At 38.1% G+C, this 20,870-nt stretch overlaps 1 protein-coding gene across 1 annotated transcript; it reads right to left on the minus strand.

The window, feature by feature from the left end:
* Positions 1-273: 273 nt before the first annotated feature.
* LOC107851420 (meiosis regulator and mRNA stability factor 1) lies at positions 274-17,893 on the minus strand. Its single transcript, XM_047401016.1, has 3 exons — positions 17,235-17,893; positions 9,799-11,149; positions 274-1,850 (listed from the first exon to the last, which is right to left on the minus strand). The coding sequence occupies exons 1-3, from the start codon at positions 17,605-17,607 to the stop codon at positions 686-688; spliced, it is 2,889 nt and encodes a 962-aa protein (XP_047256972.1). The 5' UTR covers positions 17,608-17,893; the 3' UTR covers positions 274-685.
* Between the last annotated feature and the right edge of the window lie 2,977 nt (positions 17,894-20,870).

Here is a 20,870-nt window from a genome sequence, read left to right on the forward strand (position 1 = left end):
TGGAAGATAAAATTGCTCAAGAATTATACCGGAATATGCAACAAAAGAAAACTATATTTTTCATTGATATAAAAAGTACATAAAGAAATAACTGACTTCACAAATTGCTGAAATTGGATGTACGATTGAATAAATGACACTCTCATATTTTGTCATAAAAGGACTTGAACAAAAGCACTTGAAATCCTAAAATGTAGCTACTAATAGGTTGATTTTTAGCAAAATTTTAGAGACAACACAGCTATCTTTTTTCTTTCAACAGCCAACCGAACATGGGATAAGTTATGCAACTACTATTTTTTAGCATCTTATCAAATTATCCTTAATGGTGTTGGTAACATAAAAATCCAACACTAGCAATATGTGAATCTAATAGTGGTATCACCAATGCAAGACCTAACAAAACATAGTAAATAGGAGTAGAGAAGAACAAAAACCTCTCTACTCTAAAATTCACTGATGTACTAGCCTATTAGAATCCAAGATAAATAACAAAATGATAGCAATGCGTGGCACAATATGTGTGCTATTTGCTAACTACCTATCCTATAAATTGATGTAATGTAATACGGCATATAATAGACCCTTGTGGTCCGGCCCTTCAACGGACCCCGTGCATAGCGAAAGTTTTAGTGTACCAGGCTGCCCTAAGCCAGACCACCAATGGTATTCACAACAATCAGACCTACACCCTCGTCTCAATTGACCTCGCACCTGACTTCTTTAGGTTACCCAATATATCATCAATAAACTTATCCTTGGTGTCCCCGGGTTGATCTGTCACAAATGAATAAGTCTTCTGTCTTCTCCCAGTGGGAGGCTTCTCCATTTGGTCAACTGATAAAGAAGTATCTAGTAATTTTGAACCATCAGTCGGAGATTCTACCATGCCATCAACATTTTCTGAGCCATCCTTTCTACCGTACCATGAATCAAGAATCTGTAACAATGAGCTATTTTCATCCTTCACTTTCGACTTCTCATTGTCCGGTTTTTTGGAAGATGAGGTGTCCTCATCGGAATCAGAGAAATCACGATCCAATGGGGCTTCATAGTTGCCATGTGTTAATTCACTTGATTCATCTTTGGCTTCTCCATCAGACTCCAATTTTATTATATTCTCGGAGGGGCCTGACTTAGCCACTGGACCAAGTTCCTCCCAACGGGAATCAAAGTCGTTCTCTTTCCCAGGCAAACTCGATGATTCGCTATCTAAATTGGTTTCAGTGCCACTGAGACCACTTTCTTGATCAGACGGGTCGTCTGTTTTTAGACCTGGACTTTTTGGGACTTTAATAGAGGGAAGAATATAAGTAGACTCTATTTTTATCCCAGGCATTATCTGAAGAAGATTACTTAACTTCGTGTAGCCAAGCTTATTTACATCCAGCAAGTAACCATACCTTTCTTGGAATAGAGACCTGAACAATTTGATGCTGAATCCTTCTGGATATTGCTTTACAATGTCATCCACCAGCTTCTGACAGTCAATAAGCACCTCATTTCTAGACTCACCGGAACAACTGTCCTGAATGACCGGCCGAGAAACTCCAGTGTGAGGGGGGTTTTGGTGTCTTCTCTTGCCATCAAGTTTCTGTGAGCTTTGCAAATTAGATGTATCCTTTGTATTCCTAAACACAGAACTCAACCCATTCAAATTGGAAGAATTACTTTTCATTGAAGCTCTGATAGCTTGCTGAGAGAGTTTGTAAGGGAAGGTTCGGGAAAGACATTCGTCCACCCATTTCTTATCTGAGATTAGCAAGTCTACCAGCAAAAGAGCATCATCTTCACTAAGAGAACTTAGAAACGAAGGACCTTCTTGTCGGAGATTCTGTGCCATCTTGGCCCTAAAGAAAACAACAGTAGTGCAAGATCAGTAGCCATTATGGAAAGACATAATGTGTGTCAAATTCAGAGAAATATAGTCCGGGTTGAAGCATAAAAGTAACAAGGAAACCAACTTTCTGGTAAGTATCCAGGACACCTAAAGGTGGTAATTGTAATAATCTTGAACGTAACAAAACCACTCAACTTCAAATGCAAACATAAGAAAGTGGGTACAGTATTTGGCACTGTAAAACACGATATCACAAATAAAATACAAGGAAAAGAAGTTCCAAGAGGTGATTTGCCAAACATTTTCTGAATGAGGATAACATTTTGCATAGCTAATCCAACCTTGGGTTTCCACAACATATAACTCTACTTTACTAATGCAAAATCAGCATAATGATTACACAAATCTGTTTCTGGTATAGAATTCTGCATTACCAGTACTGGTAACTTAATCAAGAATCAATGCATTTTTACTGAATTAAATAAGAATACATGTATTAGCAAATCTCTGTATAATCAACCTTCACCTGCTCCCAAGAGAGTTACTTGCCTGATTCCTCAAGCAGTCAAAAGGATTTCACGTCTCTTATCCAGTCCTCTTGGGGGGGGGCCAATGAGACAGACTTTTCAGGCTCAGGTTGGATTTTTTATGGGGCTACACATCCTAATATGAAGGATTCTTTTCAAGCAGTTAAAAGGTTTTCAACCTATATTGGATTGGATTAATGTATGGCCGCTACACATCCTAATATGCAGGATCTTTCTAGTGGTTAAATGGTTTTTAAGCGCCATTTGATTGGATTTATACATGGCTACACAACCAAATATCTGGGATAACGAGCCTGGCATTTTCAGGCTTGGGCTGGATTCACTTATGGGGCAATGCATACTAATATGCGGGATTCTTTTGCTTTAACCCATGTCCAAAAGAGACGAATTGATTCTGTGGCCAAGATCCAAAAAGGTAACTGCAACAATTTGGCAAAACCCAAAATTGATCACAGTTTGGGTCCAGATCCAAATCTTGATGTTATCACTTGTATTATTAATTGTATAATGAACTCTTCTCTATAAATAAAATTTTTTAGCAATAAGTACAGAAATCCCTAAATGAATGTTCTTGCATAACTAACAAACAACTCAAAAGTATATAATAATATCCAACAACTGCATGTGGCCTAGTGATCAATGAAGTGGTTGAGAACCATGAAGTCAAGTTCTGTTCCCAACAGAAACAAAAACACTAAGCGATTTCATTCCGTCTGTCCATAAGTATCTACTGGTGGGAGGTAGTATGAGCCTAGTTGAGGTGCGAGCAAGCTGGCCCAAACACGACAATTATGAGATGAAAAATCCAACAGCCATATTTTAGCCTCCACATTTTCACCAGGTAAAAGGAAAAGAAAGACAAATTGAAACAAATAAATTAACCAAATGATCATTCATTATGAAAGGAAAAACAAGCTTCACATTTTCACCAGACAAATGAAAAAAACAAATTGAAAAGCAAATAATAACCAAATTAGCATTCATCGCCAACGGAAAAACATGTATGCTGAGGAATAAAAACATGTTTGTTGAATTTTTGGGCACAACACAAAACTTGCAACTCTGTAAGGGGTCGTTTGGTAGAGTGTATAAAATCAATGCAAAATATAGTGTATTAGTAATGCTTGTATTACTTATGCTTGTATTAGTTATGCATGTATTATTTCTTATACATTGTTTGGTTTGATGTACAAGAAATAATACATCTTACATAATTTCTATAAAAGAAATGTTTGTTTACAAAAATACCCTTCTTTGATTTTGTACACTTTTTTGCAACAATTTTTTGTTGTCATCTCAAATATAATTAGTATTGTTGAACTAGTATATAGAGGTTTCGGATTAATTGCAAAACCTTCTTCTTTGCGTGTGAAATATTATACCAACGGATTAACATAGTCGAAACAAAAATAAAATATAAGACGTAAAATTAAGAAATAGTCTCAATTTTTTTTTTGATCTTTTTAAAGACACTCGAAGCAAAATAAAAATATAGTAGAATTATTTAAATCAATTATTCATTGTTGTAGATTAAAATGGTGGGAAAAAAAATTGTGAAATGTTTTGAAAAGATTCACTATTGCAAATTAAAATGGCGGAAAAGGAATGGTGAAATATTTTGAGAGTGAAATTGAGTGGTATTAAGGTCATTTAATAAGTTAATGCATGTATTAAAGACTTTGCATTACTAATACATAGAAAATGGGTGGTATTAGTAATACACACCTTAATACATAATAGAGTGTATAACTAATACTTGCATTAGTTATACATTGACTAAAAATTATACAACAACAAACCCAGTGTAATCCCATACAATGAGGTATGGGGAGGGTAAGATGTACGCAGTCCATACTGCTACCTTCGAAGAAGTAGAGAGGTTGTTTCCGATAGACTCCCGGCTCAAGATGAAGAACAGTAAACAAAGGGATGGATGGCATAATGGAGAAATCAGGAATAAGAAATAATAAAATAGACATCAGAGAAGTACGAACAACAAAACATACGGGCAACACGAAATAAGAAAAGTACTAAGACATAAGACAAAGGACACCTACCTAATAGTAAGCTACACTAACATATCACATCACCTATGAACACAGACCTAGGTTTACTAACCCGGCTACAAAGGAACTCACCTACCTGCATGCTGCACCCCACACATACACCTTAGCCATCTACCCTTATCCGCAACCTCCACATCTTCCTATCTACGGTCATGTCCTCAGTCAGCTGGAGTTGCTCCATGTCATGTCTAATCACCTCCCTCCAGTATTTTTTCAACCTACCTCTACTCCTTTTGAAGCCATCCAAAGCTAGTCTCTCACACCTCCGAACTGGGGCATCCATGCCCCACCTCATCACATGCCCAAACCATCTCAGTCTACCTTCCCGCATCTTGTCCTCTACTGAAGCCACTCCCACCTTTTCCCAGATAATCTCATTGCTAACCCTGTCTCCTCTAGTAAGCCCACACATCCAACGCAACATTCTCATTTTCGCCACCTTCAATTTTTGGATGTGAGGGTGTTTGACTGACCAACACTCCGCTCCATACAACATGGTCGGACGTACTGCCACTCTATAGAATTTGCCTTTAAGCTTAAGGGGCACATTCTTATCACACAACACTCCCGAGGCGAGCCTCCACTTCATCTAATCAGCTCCAATACGTTTAGAGACATCCTCATCAACCTCACCATTCCCCTGAATCGTAGACCCAAGATACTTAAAATTGTTCGTCTTACAGACCTCCTAGGAGTCCAACCTCACCACCCCTTTGTCCTCCTGTCTCAATTCACTAAACTTGCATTCCAAATACTCAGTTTTGGACCTACTAAACCTAAACCCCTTAGACTCAAGGGTTTGCTTCCAAACCTTCAGTTTGTCATTCACACCCCCTCGCGACTCATCAATCAACACTACATCATCCGCAAATAACATACACTAAGGCACCTCATCTTGAATGCTCCGCGTCAACACGTCCATCACCAAAGTAAACAGGAACGGACTAAGAGTCGATCGCTGATACAGCCCGGTCTCGACCAGGAAATGCCCTAAGTCTCCTTCTGCCGTCCTCACCCCGGTCTTTCCTCCATCATACATAATCATAATAGCTCTGATGTACGCCACCGGGACCCCTCTCACCTCCAAACATCTCCAAAGAATCTCCCTCGGGACTTTATCATACGTCTTTTCCAGGTCGATGAACATCATGTGTAAATCCCTCTTCATTTCTCTATACTGCTCCACTAATCTCCTCACCAGATGGATTGCCTCTGTTGTCGAGCGACCAGGCATAAATCCAAACTGATTCTACAAAATGGACACGACCCTCCTCAACCTCCGCTCGACCACTCTCTCCCAAATCTTCACAGTATGACTCATCAATTTAATACCCCTATAGTTGTTGCAACTCTGAATGTCACCCTTATTTTTATATAACGGAATCATCGTACTCTATCTCCAGGCCTCAGGCATTCTCGCAGTCTTAAAAATGTCGTTAAACAAAATAGTTAGCCACCTCAAGCCGACCTCTCCAGCAAATTTCCAAAAATCCACCGGAATCTCGTCAAGCCCCGTCGCCCTACCCCTCCGCATCCTACGAATGGCCTCTCTGACTTCCTCCACCGTAAAACGCCTACAGAAACAGAAATCGCGTCTCTCCTCCGAGTGCTCCAGCTCTCCTAACTCAATGCCTCTGTCTTCCTCCTCGTTTAAAGTCTATGAAAGTACTCCTGTCATCTTTCTTAATGTGGACCTCCTCCACCAAAACACTATCATCCTCCCCCTTAATGCACTTCACCTGATTAAGGTCGCGACCCTTTCGCTCCCTAGCCTTAGCAAGCCTAAACAACCTCTTATCTCCGCCTTTCTTCTCTAGCCCCGTATACAAGCTCTCAAACGCTGCCGACTTAGCAGCCGTAACTGCTAATTTAGCCTCCTTCCTAGCTACTTTGTAAGCCTCCCTATTCACCCCTTTCTCCTTCTTATTTTTACTCCCAATCAACTTCACATACGCCTCCTTCTTAATCTCTACTTTCTTCATCACTTCTTCATTCCACCACCAGTCCCCCTTATGACGACCTGCACGACCCCTCGAAACACCCAACCAGTCCCCCTTATGACGACCTGCACGACCCCTCGAAACACCCAACACTTCTTTAGAACTCTTTGTGATGCCAGTGGCTGCCCTATCCCACATAGTATCCACGTCCCCTCTGCTCTCCCATACCCCCATTCCTGCCACCTTTTCCCCCATCTCCAGTGCACTAACTAGCGTCAATCCGCCCCATTTAATTCTAGGTCGATCCTCCACGACCCTTCTCTTCTTGCACTTCTTGATAGACAAATCCATCACTAGAAGCCTGTGTTGGGTCGAAAGATGCTCACTCGAAATAACTTTACAATCCTTACAAAGTCCCCTATCCCTCTTCCTAAGCAGTAGAAAGTCAATCTGGGTCTTGGCGATCGCGCTTCGGAAGGTAATCAGGTAATCCTCCTTCTTCGGAAAACTCGAATTCACTACCACCAGCCCAAAGGCCCTCGCAAAATCCAAAAGAGCAGCTCCTTCGCCATTTCTTAATGAAACCAAAACCTCCATGCACATCGTCATAGCCACCTGGTAAGACCCCAATGTGACCATTGAAGTCCCCTGCAATGGCAATCTTCTCTGAGGTAGGCACGCTTCTCATCACCTCGTCCAAATCCTCCCAAAATCTCTCTTTCACCTCGTCCAAGCCCACATGCGGTGCATACACACTACATACATGAACCGTACAACCCCCCATAACCAACTTAATCTTCATCAACCTATCACTGACCCTCTTAACCTCCACCACCTGCTCTCTAAGTACCTCATCCACTAAGATACCCACTCCATTTTGACGCCTCTCACTCCTCGAGTACCACAGCTTGTACTCATCTACATCCCTAGCCTTAGATCCTACCCACCTAGTCTCCTGAATACACGCAATATTAATCCTCCTCTTCTTAAGAATCTTCACCAACTTTACAGACTTACCCTGGAGGGTCCCAATATTCCAAGACCCTACCCTCAACCTATCCTCTCTCGCCTCTCGCCTACCTCTCACACCCTTCACCCAACTCGCCCTAGCGCCCGACCTATACCCCACACCCACCCCAGCCCTCCCGTCCTCACCCCTTCCCAAAACAGCCACCACCCCCAATCCCCTCGGACATGACCCTATTCCACCATCAACCCCTCCAGCCACTACTCAAAAACCAAACAAAGCCCCAAACCGACGCACAGACAAACAAAGCAACTGGACGAAAACAGTAAGGGAAAGCCCGCCCAAATTACACTAATCGTCCAGGCCGCTAGAACAAACACAACAAAACCCGACACTAAGCAACGTAGCCAGTAACAACTAAACCACAGGGAACCGGCAAACAAGAAACAGAAAAGGGACAACAAACGGAAAAAAAAAAGGAGCAGAATAGTATAAAGAACCCAAAAACTGTAAGTAGTGATTGAAAAAGTATAGTATAAAGAGGCCAAAACTGTATGTAGAGATTCAAAAAGCAAAGTTTAGATGTCACCGGTAGTCCTGCGTTTTTGCTATTCCTGGCACTTTTGAAGTCAAAAAACTGGTCGCCGGATAAATTCGCCTGAAAAAAAAGGCCGTTGGTGCGTCTTCAGGGTGTCGACGGGGTATCGCCGGCGCGTCTTTTGTGTATTTTCGGGATCTAAACACCGGAGTACGTCATAGCACCTGCTTGACACCTACACCGTCGGCGGCGGTAACCCTAGTCTCACAGTGACGAGACGAGATAGAAGATAGTGATGGAGAGAGAAGATGATAGGGAGAACTGCGGGGAGAGGTAACTGGTGGGGGAGAGAGAAAGAGGGAGGAGAGAGTATACCTGACCTGCTTCCAGCGCGTCTACGCCTTCGCCGGCGCCAGAGTCTGCCGGTCCGATGAAGTGACGTTAAAAGGAGCGTTAGGGGTGAACGTTAGAAAAGAACGTTAAAAGGAGTCTGCCGGTCAAAGTCATAATATCTTTAAGCCTCGAAAAAAAAAAAAAAACTATTGTTTGAAGAGATTAGTTTGGAACTTTAGGTCTGATCTTTGCAATCTGACTAAAAATTGTAACAAATAAGGTATTCATAATACACATTAATTAATACATGCATTATTTTTGCCAATACACTCTACCAAATTACCCCTAAGGGTGCTAACTATACATACTCACCAACATTCACTTAATGTTGATTAATCAATAAACATATCCTTACCCAAAAAAGGAATTAAAACCTCTATGTCCAGCATAGGAGAAAAAAAGGAATCGCAGCCTCATCTTAACATTGTAACTTCATCTAAACCAACATCTTCAATCTGGGTGTTAGAAAGAGAGGAATAAAAAGCACCGGGGAATAAGTGAGTAGCAGGGTGCTGACAACTGATATGGTGGATGTTGTTTCATTGAGGAAGAAATGGAGTCGGGTGTTGGCTTGTGACTAAAATGGTATTTTGTGTTCAGTTCAATAGTCAATATTGGTAGAGTGGAGTGGAGTGAAACAGACAAAGACGGTGATGAGGAGGTCTTGAAGGTGACAAGGAGGTACACAACAGTGGAAATGGTGGAAATAGAAGAAACAGCGGCAGCAAAATAAGGAAAAGGGAAAAGAGAAAGAGAAAAAAAAAGGAAGAAAAAAAAGCAATGAAGGGTTAAGATTATACTAAACACAAATAATTGAGTGTAATTAGGTGTAACATCCAATGAGAAAATGACAACTGTACATAGCGTGTTTCTAACATTTCTCGCATTTCAAGAAGGTGAAATCAGTTTCTCTGCCACATCGCCTCTAAGGGGGATACTAATTCAACTCGGGGAAAAGGATAGGGGGTTGCCTGTAATGTTAAGAGTGCATAACTGACTTTCCTGAACAAGCTTAGGGTACCAACTTATGTATTTTCCCTAGAAGAAATAAAGATGAGAAATGCAACAGAAGATACAAAGAGACCACAAAAGATATTGATTACCAACATATTACTACATCTCAAAAGAGGAAAGAAAGCAGGGAAATGCAACTCGACACATGGCCGTAAGCCCGTACTAGGTAACACACACACAAATTGTTACCTTCCTCAAGGAAAATGAAAACACACAACGAAAAGACTTCCCAGTGTCTATGTCAAGGGGTTCATCATAACTAATATAAAACTTGCAATACATTCAATTAGAAGGGAAAAGTATTTTATCCAACATAAATGGACCAAAAATAAATTTTATCACGTAGACAAAAGGAGGCATTAAGTAACTGTGGCCCAAAAAAGGGGAAAAGCTAGCAGAATTATGAAGCAAATTGAAGATAGATGGACCAAATATGTAAATGCTTTCAATGCTTTCAAAATATGAAGGCAGAAAGCCTGTGAGAAGGTGTACCTAGTTCTTGATTGCAAGACAAGCACGGAACCATGGCTTGAAAGTAAGAATGATCCGAATTCTCTACAAAAGGATTCCCTTGAAAATAGTTCCTCTGTCCCAGGACAAAGTTCTAACTTCTTGGATTCTTCGTGGGATTTGAAGCCTGATTCATCCGAGATATTGGAGCTTCTCCAAGATCTACACCAGTTCTTAATCTGGTTAAGAAGGTTGGACTCCTGGCTACGCTTCTGTACTGTGTCCTCCGAATGCTTATGGGATAAATCTTTTGAACTGGTGTCTTTACCAGAAGCAAAAGAAGGGGAACCCTCCGATTGCTCAGAATTACTCTTTAATTCTACATCTTTTTCTGCAGTTTTTGAATTTACATTTGAGATCATTTCCCCTGAAGCAGTCTCCTTGTTCCCAAACCACCTTTTCCAAAACCTTTTTAAAAAGGCCATTTCAGTTGCAGAACCATGCTGCTCTGCAGTCTGCAATTGACCCTCACTTGCTTTAGCAACCACATTCTCAGGTGGGGACTGGTTAACTTCTGTAGATACCTCTTGTACTCTCTGGGGTCCCTGCAATTTTCTTAAAGATGTTGTCACTTTTTGTTCAGATGATTGAGGTAGCAATGGCTTCTCAGACTTGTCCTCCATACAATTGCTTGTCCCACCAAATTCTGCCTCTCCATTAGTTTCAGGCTCTGCATTTATGCCTGAATTGTCACTTTGTTCAGGAACTTTAGGATTGACCCTCCGTACCAAACAATTCCCATCACTTCCACAGTGGAGCTTTAAAACATTTGGCATGGCTAAAAGAAAACGAGAGAACTTCTTATATCCATAATAATCTCTGTCTATATTCAAATTACTTCTTACTAATTCTGCGCGAAGTGCTGTAATAGAAACTCCTTTGGGGTACAAATTTAAGAAATTGCGGATATGCCTCCCTATCGACTTCGGAATGGGCCGCAATTGTTGTTCCGAAACAGCTTCGGACACTTCCTTAGTGCGAAGATTTGTGGGTTGTCCCGTAACTGCAAAAGGGTCATCAAGAGGTGCTTTGTAGTGGCCATACCAAGAACCATAAGGACCATCTGGAGGCTGGTTAAAATGCTTTCCTGTAAGGTTTTCACCCTTCAGTAACGCATTCCATTGCCACATGATACTAGCTGCACTGCAAAGAACACTGGGAGCACTTTCTGGACTGGCTAGCAGAATGTTGTAGTTGTTCATTCTTAGCCTGTGTAATACTCCAGCAAAATCCCTGTCACCTGAAATAAGTAAGAGGTGTGCTGGTGGAGGATTTTGAGAAACCCAATACATCAGATCAACAAGGAGAGATCTGTCAGCACTGTTCTTTCCACCTGAAATCAACATAACAAAATGATTAGTAAAACAGTCGCGATCAAGGAATCGAAGATTAAATAACACACTACTTATGAGCCCAACAACTATCTCATTTTAGGAATTCTTTTAATCTACACTTTGAGGACAACATATAAATTTAAGAATCCAAAAATAGAAGTAGTTACAATTACAAGGGGGCTAACAGTGTCAAGAACAAAACTACTAAACAAAACCAGCATTAGCCACATAAAATTCTCTAACCCTTTTTTCTTAAATGCCAAAATTTGTACTGAAACAGGTCCGCGGAGTTGATAATCAAGCATCACACTCAACTGAGGAAAACTTATCAAAGATTTTATAACTGAGCCGGTCAAACATTGCGAGGAATACTAGTACAATTACGTAAGTTTACAACTTAATTGGTCATACAAACTCAATTAAGACTACTCATTGCAATTGAGTTAAGCAGGGAACTTAAGCTCCCAACGCTATACCACGAATTAAGGGAATCCATAACAGGTAATTTTTTCCTGATTATTGCACACAAATTGAAAAAGTTGAATTCCACGATTTAAACCGCTATTCGCCTCTATCTGTCTAACATGTGCAAAGAGGATTGTCAGGTATGAAATATGGAATCTCAGATTGAGAAGATGTGCTATTGCCTTCTTCTTGGCCCTATCCAAACTATCCTCAAATTGGGTCATTCAAAAGAATTAAACAAAAGCCTATAGAGGAATTGTGATAACCATCTTCAGCTTTCCCAAAGCATTTTATAAAAATTTGAAAAGAGGAGAGACAAAACTTTTACCTTTCAGTAAGCTACCACAAATCTTTTTTTACAATAAAAAAAAAAGGGGGGGAAGGGGGGGCTTCAAGCACAAAATCTTTCAACACCACAATTACACTGAATAAAATAATCTGAAACCCAGTGAAACCATCATTATCACAGACTAACTATTGACATACATCTAAAAAAAATGAAAATTATGAGCATTTTTTCATTTTTCTCAAGTAAAGTCCCGTTCTCCTACAAAATTCGTGCTTCGGTCATATAAACAAACACCATTCAAAATTGGTTGTAAGAAAGCCTCTCCATAAGAGATCAGAAAACTTAAATGACAGCATTAGCATCTGAAGCTGTACTGAAGGAAGCAATTAAAATGTCAAAAAATAGGATTAGGCACTGCCTCAGGAAAGTTCAATTACTTTTTAATAAGGAGAAAGAAAAACTAAATTTCGTGTGACTCTGTCTACTCCAATTTCCAATTATCAGGTCAGCTATGCCTGTTCAGATTCTGGAACAGAATATAATTAATATGTAGGAGAAATCGTGCATCAGCAACTGATTATACAATTATCTAATTGATGAAGCAACTTGTTACATTGATGGCATCAAGAAACGCAACGGTCACAAAAGAGGCATATAGTCAGCTCCAGCAGATTTGACTATGCTAGAACAGGGAATTAACTCACCAACCAGGTCCATCAGGTCCACTGTCTGAAAAAAAAAAAAAAAAGGAAAGACTGTTCTAACATAAAGGCTTCGATTATTACATTATTCAATTATCGTTACTATTCCGCTTTCGTGTATGCTATGCAATGATTCCTCTATTGGTTGTCCTGCCTGCTTTTCTATTGTTCTTTTGAAACTACTTGGCTATATGCTACTTGAGAGAGGGACTTTTGGAAACAGTCTCTCTACCTCCACGAGGTAGGAGTAAGGGATGCATACATTCTACCCTCCTCATATTCCACCCTGTGGGGTAACTGGGTAGGTTGTTGTTGTTATATGCTAACATAAAGAAACTGTTAGCTCCAATTACGGAAAAACTAATATGTTTGAATTTAACTAACAAAAGGATTTGGTCTTCTCTTGTTTCTTCATTGGGTCATGCCATGCTGTGTGATAGAGGTCTTTGAGAGTTGATGCTCATGGAAAGTGGGGAAGACCATCAAACAGATTTGGTTTTTGGTTCCTGCTTGTATTTTATGGTGTATATGGTTGGAAAGAAATCACAGATGCTTTCATGGCACCACAACTGCCAACACACTCTCAAAACCAGATGTTTAGTTAATATGTTTAGTTGGGTCAATCTCGCCCCTTAATCTGTCTTGACTCCATGGATTTTATCAGCTCCCTAGTTCTTTGCTAACTTTTGTCACTTTTCTGGGCTGATATTTCCATCTTTTGTAGATCTGTCCATCTTCTTGATGCTGTTGTTAATATTAACTCACTCATTTCATCAAATCAACATAAGTCCAGAAGCTGTTCTAGGAAACTAATCTATATGCATCAAACCTGTTTCACACTACTTGGCATTGCATATGTGCCTCGGCGTGTTACCAATACATCATCAAGCAATGCGAAAGAAGGTTTGATGCTAAACAGAGGCGAACCCAGGATTTGAACTTGACGGGTGCACCTTTATATTTAACATAGTAATTAATAGTGTTAAAGTTCAACATGCGGTTCTTTGAAAACTTATTAATTATAGTATTTTATAAGCAAACTTTTAATATTATTGAATATCATTAATTAGATTTGATATAAAAAAAGTGTGTTATCCATCATACTTGAATTCAATGCACTTTTATATTTTAAATAACAATAAAAAGTTTTTGAAAAATATGAAATTCGAGAGATTTGTTTGCTAGATGGTTGTACGGAAAACGTTTGGTTTAAGCCTATCTCAAACTTCAAATTATTAATTTTTTAAATAAAAAATAAGTCAATGATCAAAAAATAAAAGAAATAAACATTTACAGTACAAGATGGGGAGAATATCTACATTTTGAAGTTAGAGGGGAGCTTGAATTTTGAAATAAAATGAAAAATCCGTTAACAATGTCCACAATACACAAAAGAAAAAAGAAAAAGTGTAAAATAAATGATTACTAAGTAGGAAATTTTTTTAATCAATTGATATATATATATGTGTGTGTGTGTTTGCACTTAAAATTCCAAACAGAAAACAACAAACAGATAGTGTATTTGGCAAAAGGAGCAATGAAAAAATGTTGTTGTTGGGCTTCGAACCCGAGTCATCACGCAATAAAAAAAGACTTTAATTGGCATGTTCAACCATCTTGCCAATCAAGTCAATTGTTTTCGGGGGCGCACAACATATATACAGAGTTTTTCTCGAGGCTAGCGGGTGCAAGGTAGGTCCGCCTCTGATGCTAAACATTATTCAATTACAGAAGTAATTTTAAGCAGTTTCTTCATATTTCATGATGTTTTAGAATCTCTTTAAGACTTCTCTAGGAAGAGTTGAAGTTAATTTCGAGAGTTTCTTGAATGGCTTTTGAAGCTCTTAAATGAAGAAAGGAATATGAATATCGTGTTGGGGGAGTTGCAGCATTTCAAGAGTCGCAGAGATTTTGAGTATTGTAGGTGCATAAAGATTACCAAGGTTAAGAAGGTTATTCGTAGGACGAGAAGGGGAAGAGCGGTCAGGTCAGATGAGATCCTGGTGAACTGTTGAAAGAATGCAGGCGAGACAGGTACGAAGTGGCCGACTAGGTTGTTTAACGTTATTTTTAGGACGGTTAAAATGCCAAAAGAACGGCGGTGGAGTACAATAGTTCCGATGTACAAGAACAAGGGTGATATACAGAACAACAACAACTATAGAGGTATCAAGCTACTAAGGGGTCGTTTAAGAATAATGTAAAATATAGTGTATTAGTAATACCTGTATTAACAATGCTTGTGTTAGCTATACTTGCATTATTTATGCTTGTATTTTTCTTATGTAGTGTTTGGTTCGATGTATTAAAAATAACATGAATTACATAATTTCAAAAAAAAAAAAAATTTTTTACATAATACCCTCAATATATATGTTGAAAAGGATGTGAAATTTTTTTTGAGGGATAATAGTGTCTTTAAGCATGTTAATGCATGCATTAGATCCATTATATTACTAATGTCATGGATTTTGAAGTATTAGTAATACACACCTCAATACACAATGGGGTGTATAACTAATGCAAGCATTAGTTATACATAGGATAAAAAAATATACCAAACAAAGTACTACTAATACACATTAAACTAATGAATGCATTAACTTTCTAATATACTCTACCAAACGACCCCTAAGTCATTCGATGAAAATTTTGAGGAGTGGTTTTGAGATAAGGATGAGGAAGGTGTGTCTGTCTCCAAGAATCAATTTGGATTCATGTCAGGGTGATCAACTATAAAAGCAATTCATCTCATGGTGTTCATTGACCTAACAAAAGGCATATGACAAAGCCCCTAAACAGGTCCTTTGGAGATGTGAGGAGCCTAGGGGTGTAGTTGTGGCTTATATTAGGGTAATTAGGGACATGCACGAGGTATCCAAGACTTAAGTTAGTGCAGTGGGAGGTGATTCAGAACACTTTTCAGTCTTGATGGAGTTACACCATGGATTATCCCTTAGCTCACTCCTGTTTGCTTCAGTGAGGAACAAACTGACACGGCATATCCAATGGGAGGCAATGTGAAGAATGTTATTTGTAGATGACATAGTATTAATTGACGAAATACGCAGTGGAGTTAATGATAGGCTAGAAATTTGAAAACAAGTCCCAAATTTTAAAGGCTTCAAGTTAAGTAAGACTAAAATAAAGTACCTCGAATGCAAATGCAGTGACGTGAAACAAGCAGAGATGGCAAGGAAGTTCAATGCACAAGTCATATCTATGAAAGAAAGTTTCAAGTATCTTACATCCATAATCCAGAGTGACAAGGAGATTATTGAATGTCACACATTGTAAAGGAGCGGGAGGGTAAACCGAGGCTCACATCTAAGGTACTCTGAATAAGAATTTGTCATCAAGTCTCAAAGGTAAGTTCTATAGAGTAGTGGGTGGACCAACATTGTTCTATGGGAAGAGTGTTGGTTAATCAAGAATGTCGCATTCAAAAAATGAATTTAGCGGAAACAAGGATGCTCAAATAGATATGTGGCCATATTGAGAGAGATATGACTAGGAGGGAACTTATATGGAACAAGCTGGGGTGGCCTCCTTAGCGGACAAGATGAGGGAAGCAAGATTGAGATGGTTCGGACGTGTGAGGAGGAGGTGCATGGATGCACTAGTTAGGAGGTGTGAGAGGTTGGCTATAACAAGAGTTACGAGAGGTAGAGGTAGGCCGAATAAGAAAGGGGGAGGTGATTAGACACAACATTACACAATTTATTAGTCGTACAATCATGCTAGCCTAACAGGCAAACTTCTGATTTCATTTAGTTATAAAGGTTGCTCTACAATGTGTAAAATAAGCAATGTATTACATATTAAATTTGAATGCTTGGTTAAAAGTGCTATCTAAATTTTCAGCATTTTCCTATTTAATAATGCATCAATTAAAGGGAACATGGCCCGAGCAAATCTTCTGCATCCATTAACAGTGTGATCATTATTCGAAAACAAGGTTATCACCAAAATCAATATGAAAGCACATAATAACATCATACCCAGTGTAGTGTAATTCCACAGGTGGGGTTCGGGGAGGGTAGAATGTACGTAGACCTTACCCTTACCTCGTAGAGATAGAGAAGTTGTTTCTAATAGACCCTCAGCTTAAATAAAGCCCACCAAACAATTTACAAGTGGGGATACATATATGGGAGCAACAACAACATCACAACAATGCAAATCGGAGAGAATTACACAACAAACAAGAGAACTACTCCCTAACCTTCTATCCTAATCCGCTACCTGCAACATCTCCCGTGTAAGGGGAGCAATAACAACAACAGCAAAATAACGCGAAATGGAGAGTATTACACAACAACCACGAGAACTACCCCGAACCTTCTATCCTAATCCGCAAGCTCCAACCTCTCCAGTCATGTCCTCAGTAAGATCAAAGGACATCTAAAAAAAACAACTCCGAACCCCATACCCCAACCTCCACCCCCACCCCCCCAGAAAAAACACCACCGACCCCAAATTCAAGATCAACCATAAAAATGACAACTTTACCAAAATAAGTACACCCTTCGCCAAATTCCAGGTTCCCCCCACTCACACACAAACACTCCCCAAGATTCAAAATTTACACTCCAGGAACCAAAAATAACCATAAAATGTCAACTTTACCATTAGGAATATGAGCAAGATTAATCCCCGTAGAAGAAAGCGCTTCTTGATTAATCCTAGACAGCTGCATTACATCACCAAAAGCAGTTATCTGTATAGGACCCTTAATTCCATTAGCTCTAATAGCAGCAGTAATACTCTGTGCAATCTTGAAAACATTAACACCAGCTGGAGGAGCACAATTCTCAAAATCCCACCATACTGATACCTTCACATTACGGATCTCTTCTTCGTGCCGCCGACTCGGGTACGAAAACTGAACTTGATTTTGAAAATTTGTACTGAAATGGGAGATTTGAAAAAAGGTTCTTGATTTTGAAGTATTAGTGAAGAGTAATATTGTGAAAATGGGTCTTGGAAAAAGGGATTTCATTTTGCTGGTTTCGGGTTTGGATTTTGGAGGGCGTTGGGTGTTGAGGGTGTGTGTGTTTGATGATGATTATGGTACAGCCATAGCCATGGGAGTAGAATGAAAGCTATGAAAGTCGGTTGAGTGAAGAGTCTTTGAAGTATAGGAGAAAGTGCTTAAACCCTTCAAAAATCTCTGCACGTACACATCACGTGATTAGTTATGAAGTTCTCGTTTTACCTCTACTATTAATACTACTTTTCTGGGAGTCTAGTAAAACTGCTCACCTTGTTTATGGGGTACCTTCGGGCTTCGTTTCTAAAAAAGAAAAAAAAAAAAAAGTCTCTTTAAATTTGTATTTTAGATAATTAAAAAGACACTAATGTTGTGAACAAGTGGTTACCATCACTTACTTTGAACAAGTAAGTGGTTGCCCATCGTTTATTTCTTTTTTTCATTAATTTAAAAATTCTTAATCAACTAAATTTGATATTAAGAAAATTTAAAAAATTTAAAATTGAATATAAAAGCGTTAAAATAAGAAAAATTTAAGAAGTATCAAATTTTTACAAGTTTTAAATACATAATAAGAATGTAATCAATGATAGTGTAAAAATTTGACTTTAAAAATAAATATTGTTCAAATTGATGTATCTCTTTTAGCCTCCAACAGCAAGTGAAAGAGGTATTGCATGGCAAACGCAAAAATAATGATTCATCAACCACTCAAAACTTTTTGGTGGTAAAATATATATGTGCATACGCTAAAATATATGTTTATTTTTACATTATTATATTAAAAGTGTGAAGAATCTTTGAAAAGTGATTTGAGTTTTTTACACATTTTTTAAAAATTTCGACAATAGACAAAATTATTTAATTTTAAATAATCAAACATTATACGTGCGAGGCAAATGCGGCTAAACTAGTATATTTCTAAAAGTCTCAACAAGTTTACAAATTTCAAAAATTTCTTTTCTTTTAAAGGAATAAATAAGAGGTAAATTAGTAAAATTGCTCACCTTATTTATAGTACCTTCGTTCTTAAATAAGTGTTTCTTTAGATTTGTATTTTAGATAATCAAGAAGATACTAATGATGATCTTTCAATTTTTTTTCAAAAGAAAAAAGAGTTTTACATAGTCAAGAAATTATTAAGGATTTAATTTTTTTTCGAAATAATTATTATAGGTAAGTTGGTAAAGATGCTCTTTGTTTTCTAGAATGAGTTTTAACGGGTGTGTCTAAGTTAAAACATTTACTTATTTAGGATCAAATCTGATGAAGTAATTTCTTGAGGAACATATAAAAGAAAAAATAGACACCTAATATAAAATAGAAGGAGTAGAAAAAGAAAATATGTGTGATGGTTCCACATATATATTGAAAGGGCAACCAAAGAATAAATGTGAAAATAATTTATGACAATACTACACAACACATATGTTCTACGCACCAATATACCCTACCTTTGAAGCCTTTCAACTGTTGCAAGCCCTTAACGAATGGCTAATCATACATTTCATCATACAATAAAGCGATGAACTAATGTTTAGGCAACAATCCTTGCCCAAATACTAGTTTCTTCCGATGAACTTTGACATAAACTAGAAAGAAAGCTTTGTGAGCCTTCCTTATAACGATTTGCCAGTATAAATCCACCGTTACAATTATGTTATAATATTTTCATTTCCCAGCCAAGTACGTGCTTCAAAGATTTTGCTAATAACAAGCCAACAAGCTTGCCTTGGTGTTGAAATGTTTCCAAAGGTCTAATTTCATATGTCAAAACTATGTATTTATTGAATTCTTAATGTCTCCTTCTTGAAAAATATTGCCTAGAGTAACTTGAGAATTGCAGCCTCGTTCTAATTATAATAATCAATCAAATTCAGCTCATCTACTGCCTTTGATATACATAATATTTTTCAAGCTATTAAATTGAAGTCATTGTGAAAAAAGCTAAGTGTTGACCACCTAACTAAGGACCAGGCTCTCGAACACTTTTACAGTAAACGGTAATAATGATCAAAGATGAGTGAGCGCAGAAAATAAAGACCACAAGATATTTACGTGGAAATGTCCTTGCTCAAAAGAGTAAAACCATGTCGTACCTCGTAGGATTTCTCAACCACTTCATTATCTTTAAGCAACATTGAATACAGACCCCGTAGTTGCAAGAATTAGACTCCTAATCCTTAGACATCTTGCAATGATTATATTACAATGCTTTCCTTAGCAATAACTCTACTGCTACAAACTAATACAACTAACTCCAGTCGACTTGGTGCATAAACTAACTCTAGTCTTAGGATGTTCAACTTACATTGTCATCAACATGTAAATGATCCTTACAAGAATATCTAAAACAACTTTGCTAGAAAGAGTAGGCTTTCTCCTCAAGAACAGGAGCACAAAGACTAAGTACAACAAGAACTAAAAACAAAACAAGTTTTGTCGAGCAGTTCCTGTTGCAGGTAAGACTTTGATTGTGAACAAGAGCCTTCACTCAGTTAGGTAAGAATTTTTTGTATATTGAAAGCTAGGTTTTCATTGTCCATCATTTAGAATATATATATATATATATATATATATATATATATATATATATATATATATATGACACATTAAACCTAAGGACTCTTCTCATTGGTTGAGGTGAAAAAGGTTGAAACGTCTCTATAATTGTGTCCACCAACCTTTTACCAGAAGTATACACACAACTGTAATGTTGACCATAGCGAAGTGTACACGCAATCGAACCTGAACCTTGGAGGTATGTACTCATCATAAGATTCACACTGCATCTCTATAGGGACTAGGTCCCTACAATAAATTGTCCATCATCAAAATTAAGGACTTAACAATTTTCCTTTTTTTGATGATGACAAACCTATATGGGCATATTCCCATGACTTCCTTCTAAAATAGATACCATACTCCACACTCCACCTATGTTTTCCCTGAAACTGTGCCCATACACCACCTACGTTTTCTTAATTAGAAACTCCTCCTAACCAAATTACAGATTGAAACCTCTTATTTTCTCTTTTGACATTATCAAATAGAGAAACAACAAACCAAGCAGATTAAAATTATAAAACTTTAATGCATGGTCATTGAGGCAACACTGACATGAGTGTAAAGAGAAGAAATAAAAAAATAAATGATAACATCAATACACAAAACATTCATAATCCATAAGTGATGAGAGAACCATACACATACCTAATGAAAAGCAATAAAAACTAGATAGAAAACATATGCTACATAAAGGGAAGAGAGAC

Source organism: Capsicum annuum, chromosome 12 (genome assembly GCF_002878395.1).
Source record: "Capsicum annuum cultivar UCD-10X-F1 chromosome 12, UCD10Xv1.1, whole genome shotgun sequence".
Taxonomy (NCBI): Eukaryota; Viridiplantae; Streptophyta; class Magnoliopsida; order Solanales; family Solanaceae; genus Capsicum; species Capsicum annuum.

What these genes read in the sequence shown, in the direction of transcription:
- LOC107851420 (XM_047401016.1), bottom strand. Translation starts at nt 17,607, where the DNA reads ATGAAATCCCTTTTTCCAAGACCCATTTTCACAATATTACTCTTCACT. An exon ending in TCTTGCTCATATTCCTAATG is followed by an intron (nt 11,150 to 17,234) that starts GTAAAGTTGACA and finishes TGTTGATTTCAG; the next exon opens with GTGGAAAGAACAGTGCTGAC. An exon ending in GTCTTGCAATCAAGAACTAG is followed by an intron (nt 1,851 to 9,798) that starts GTACACCTTCTC and finishes TGTTTTCTTTAG; the next exon opens with GGCCAAGATGGCACAGAATC.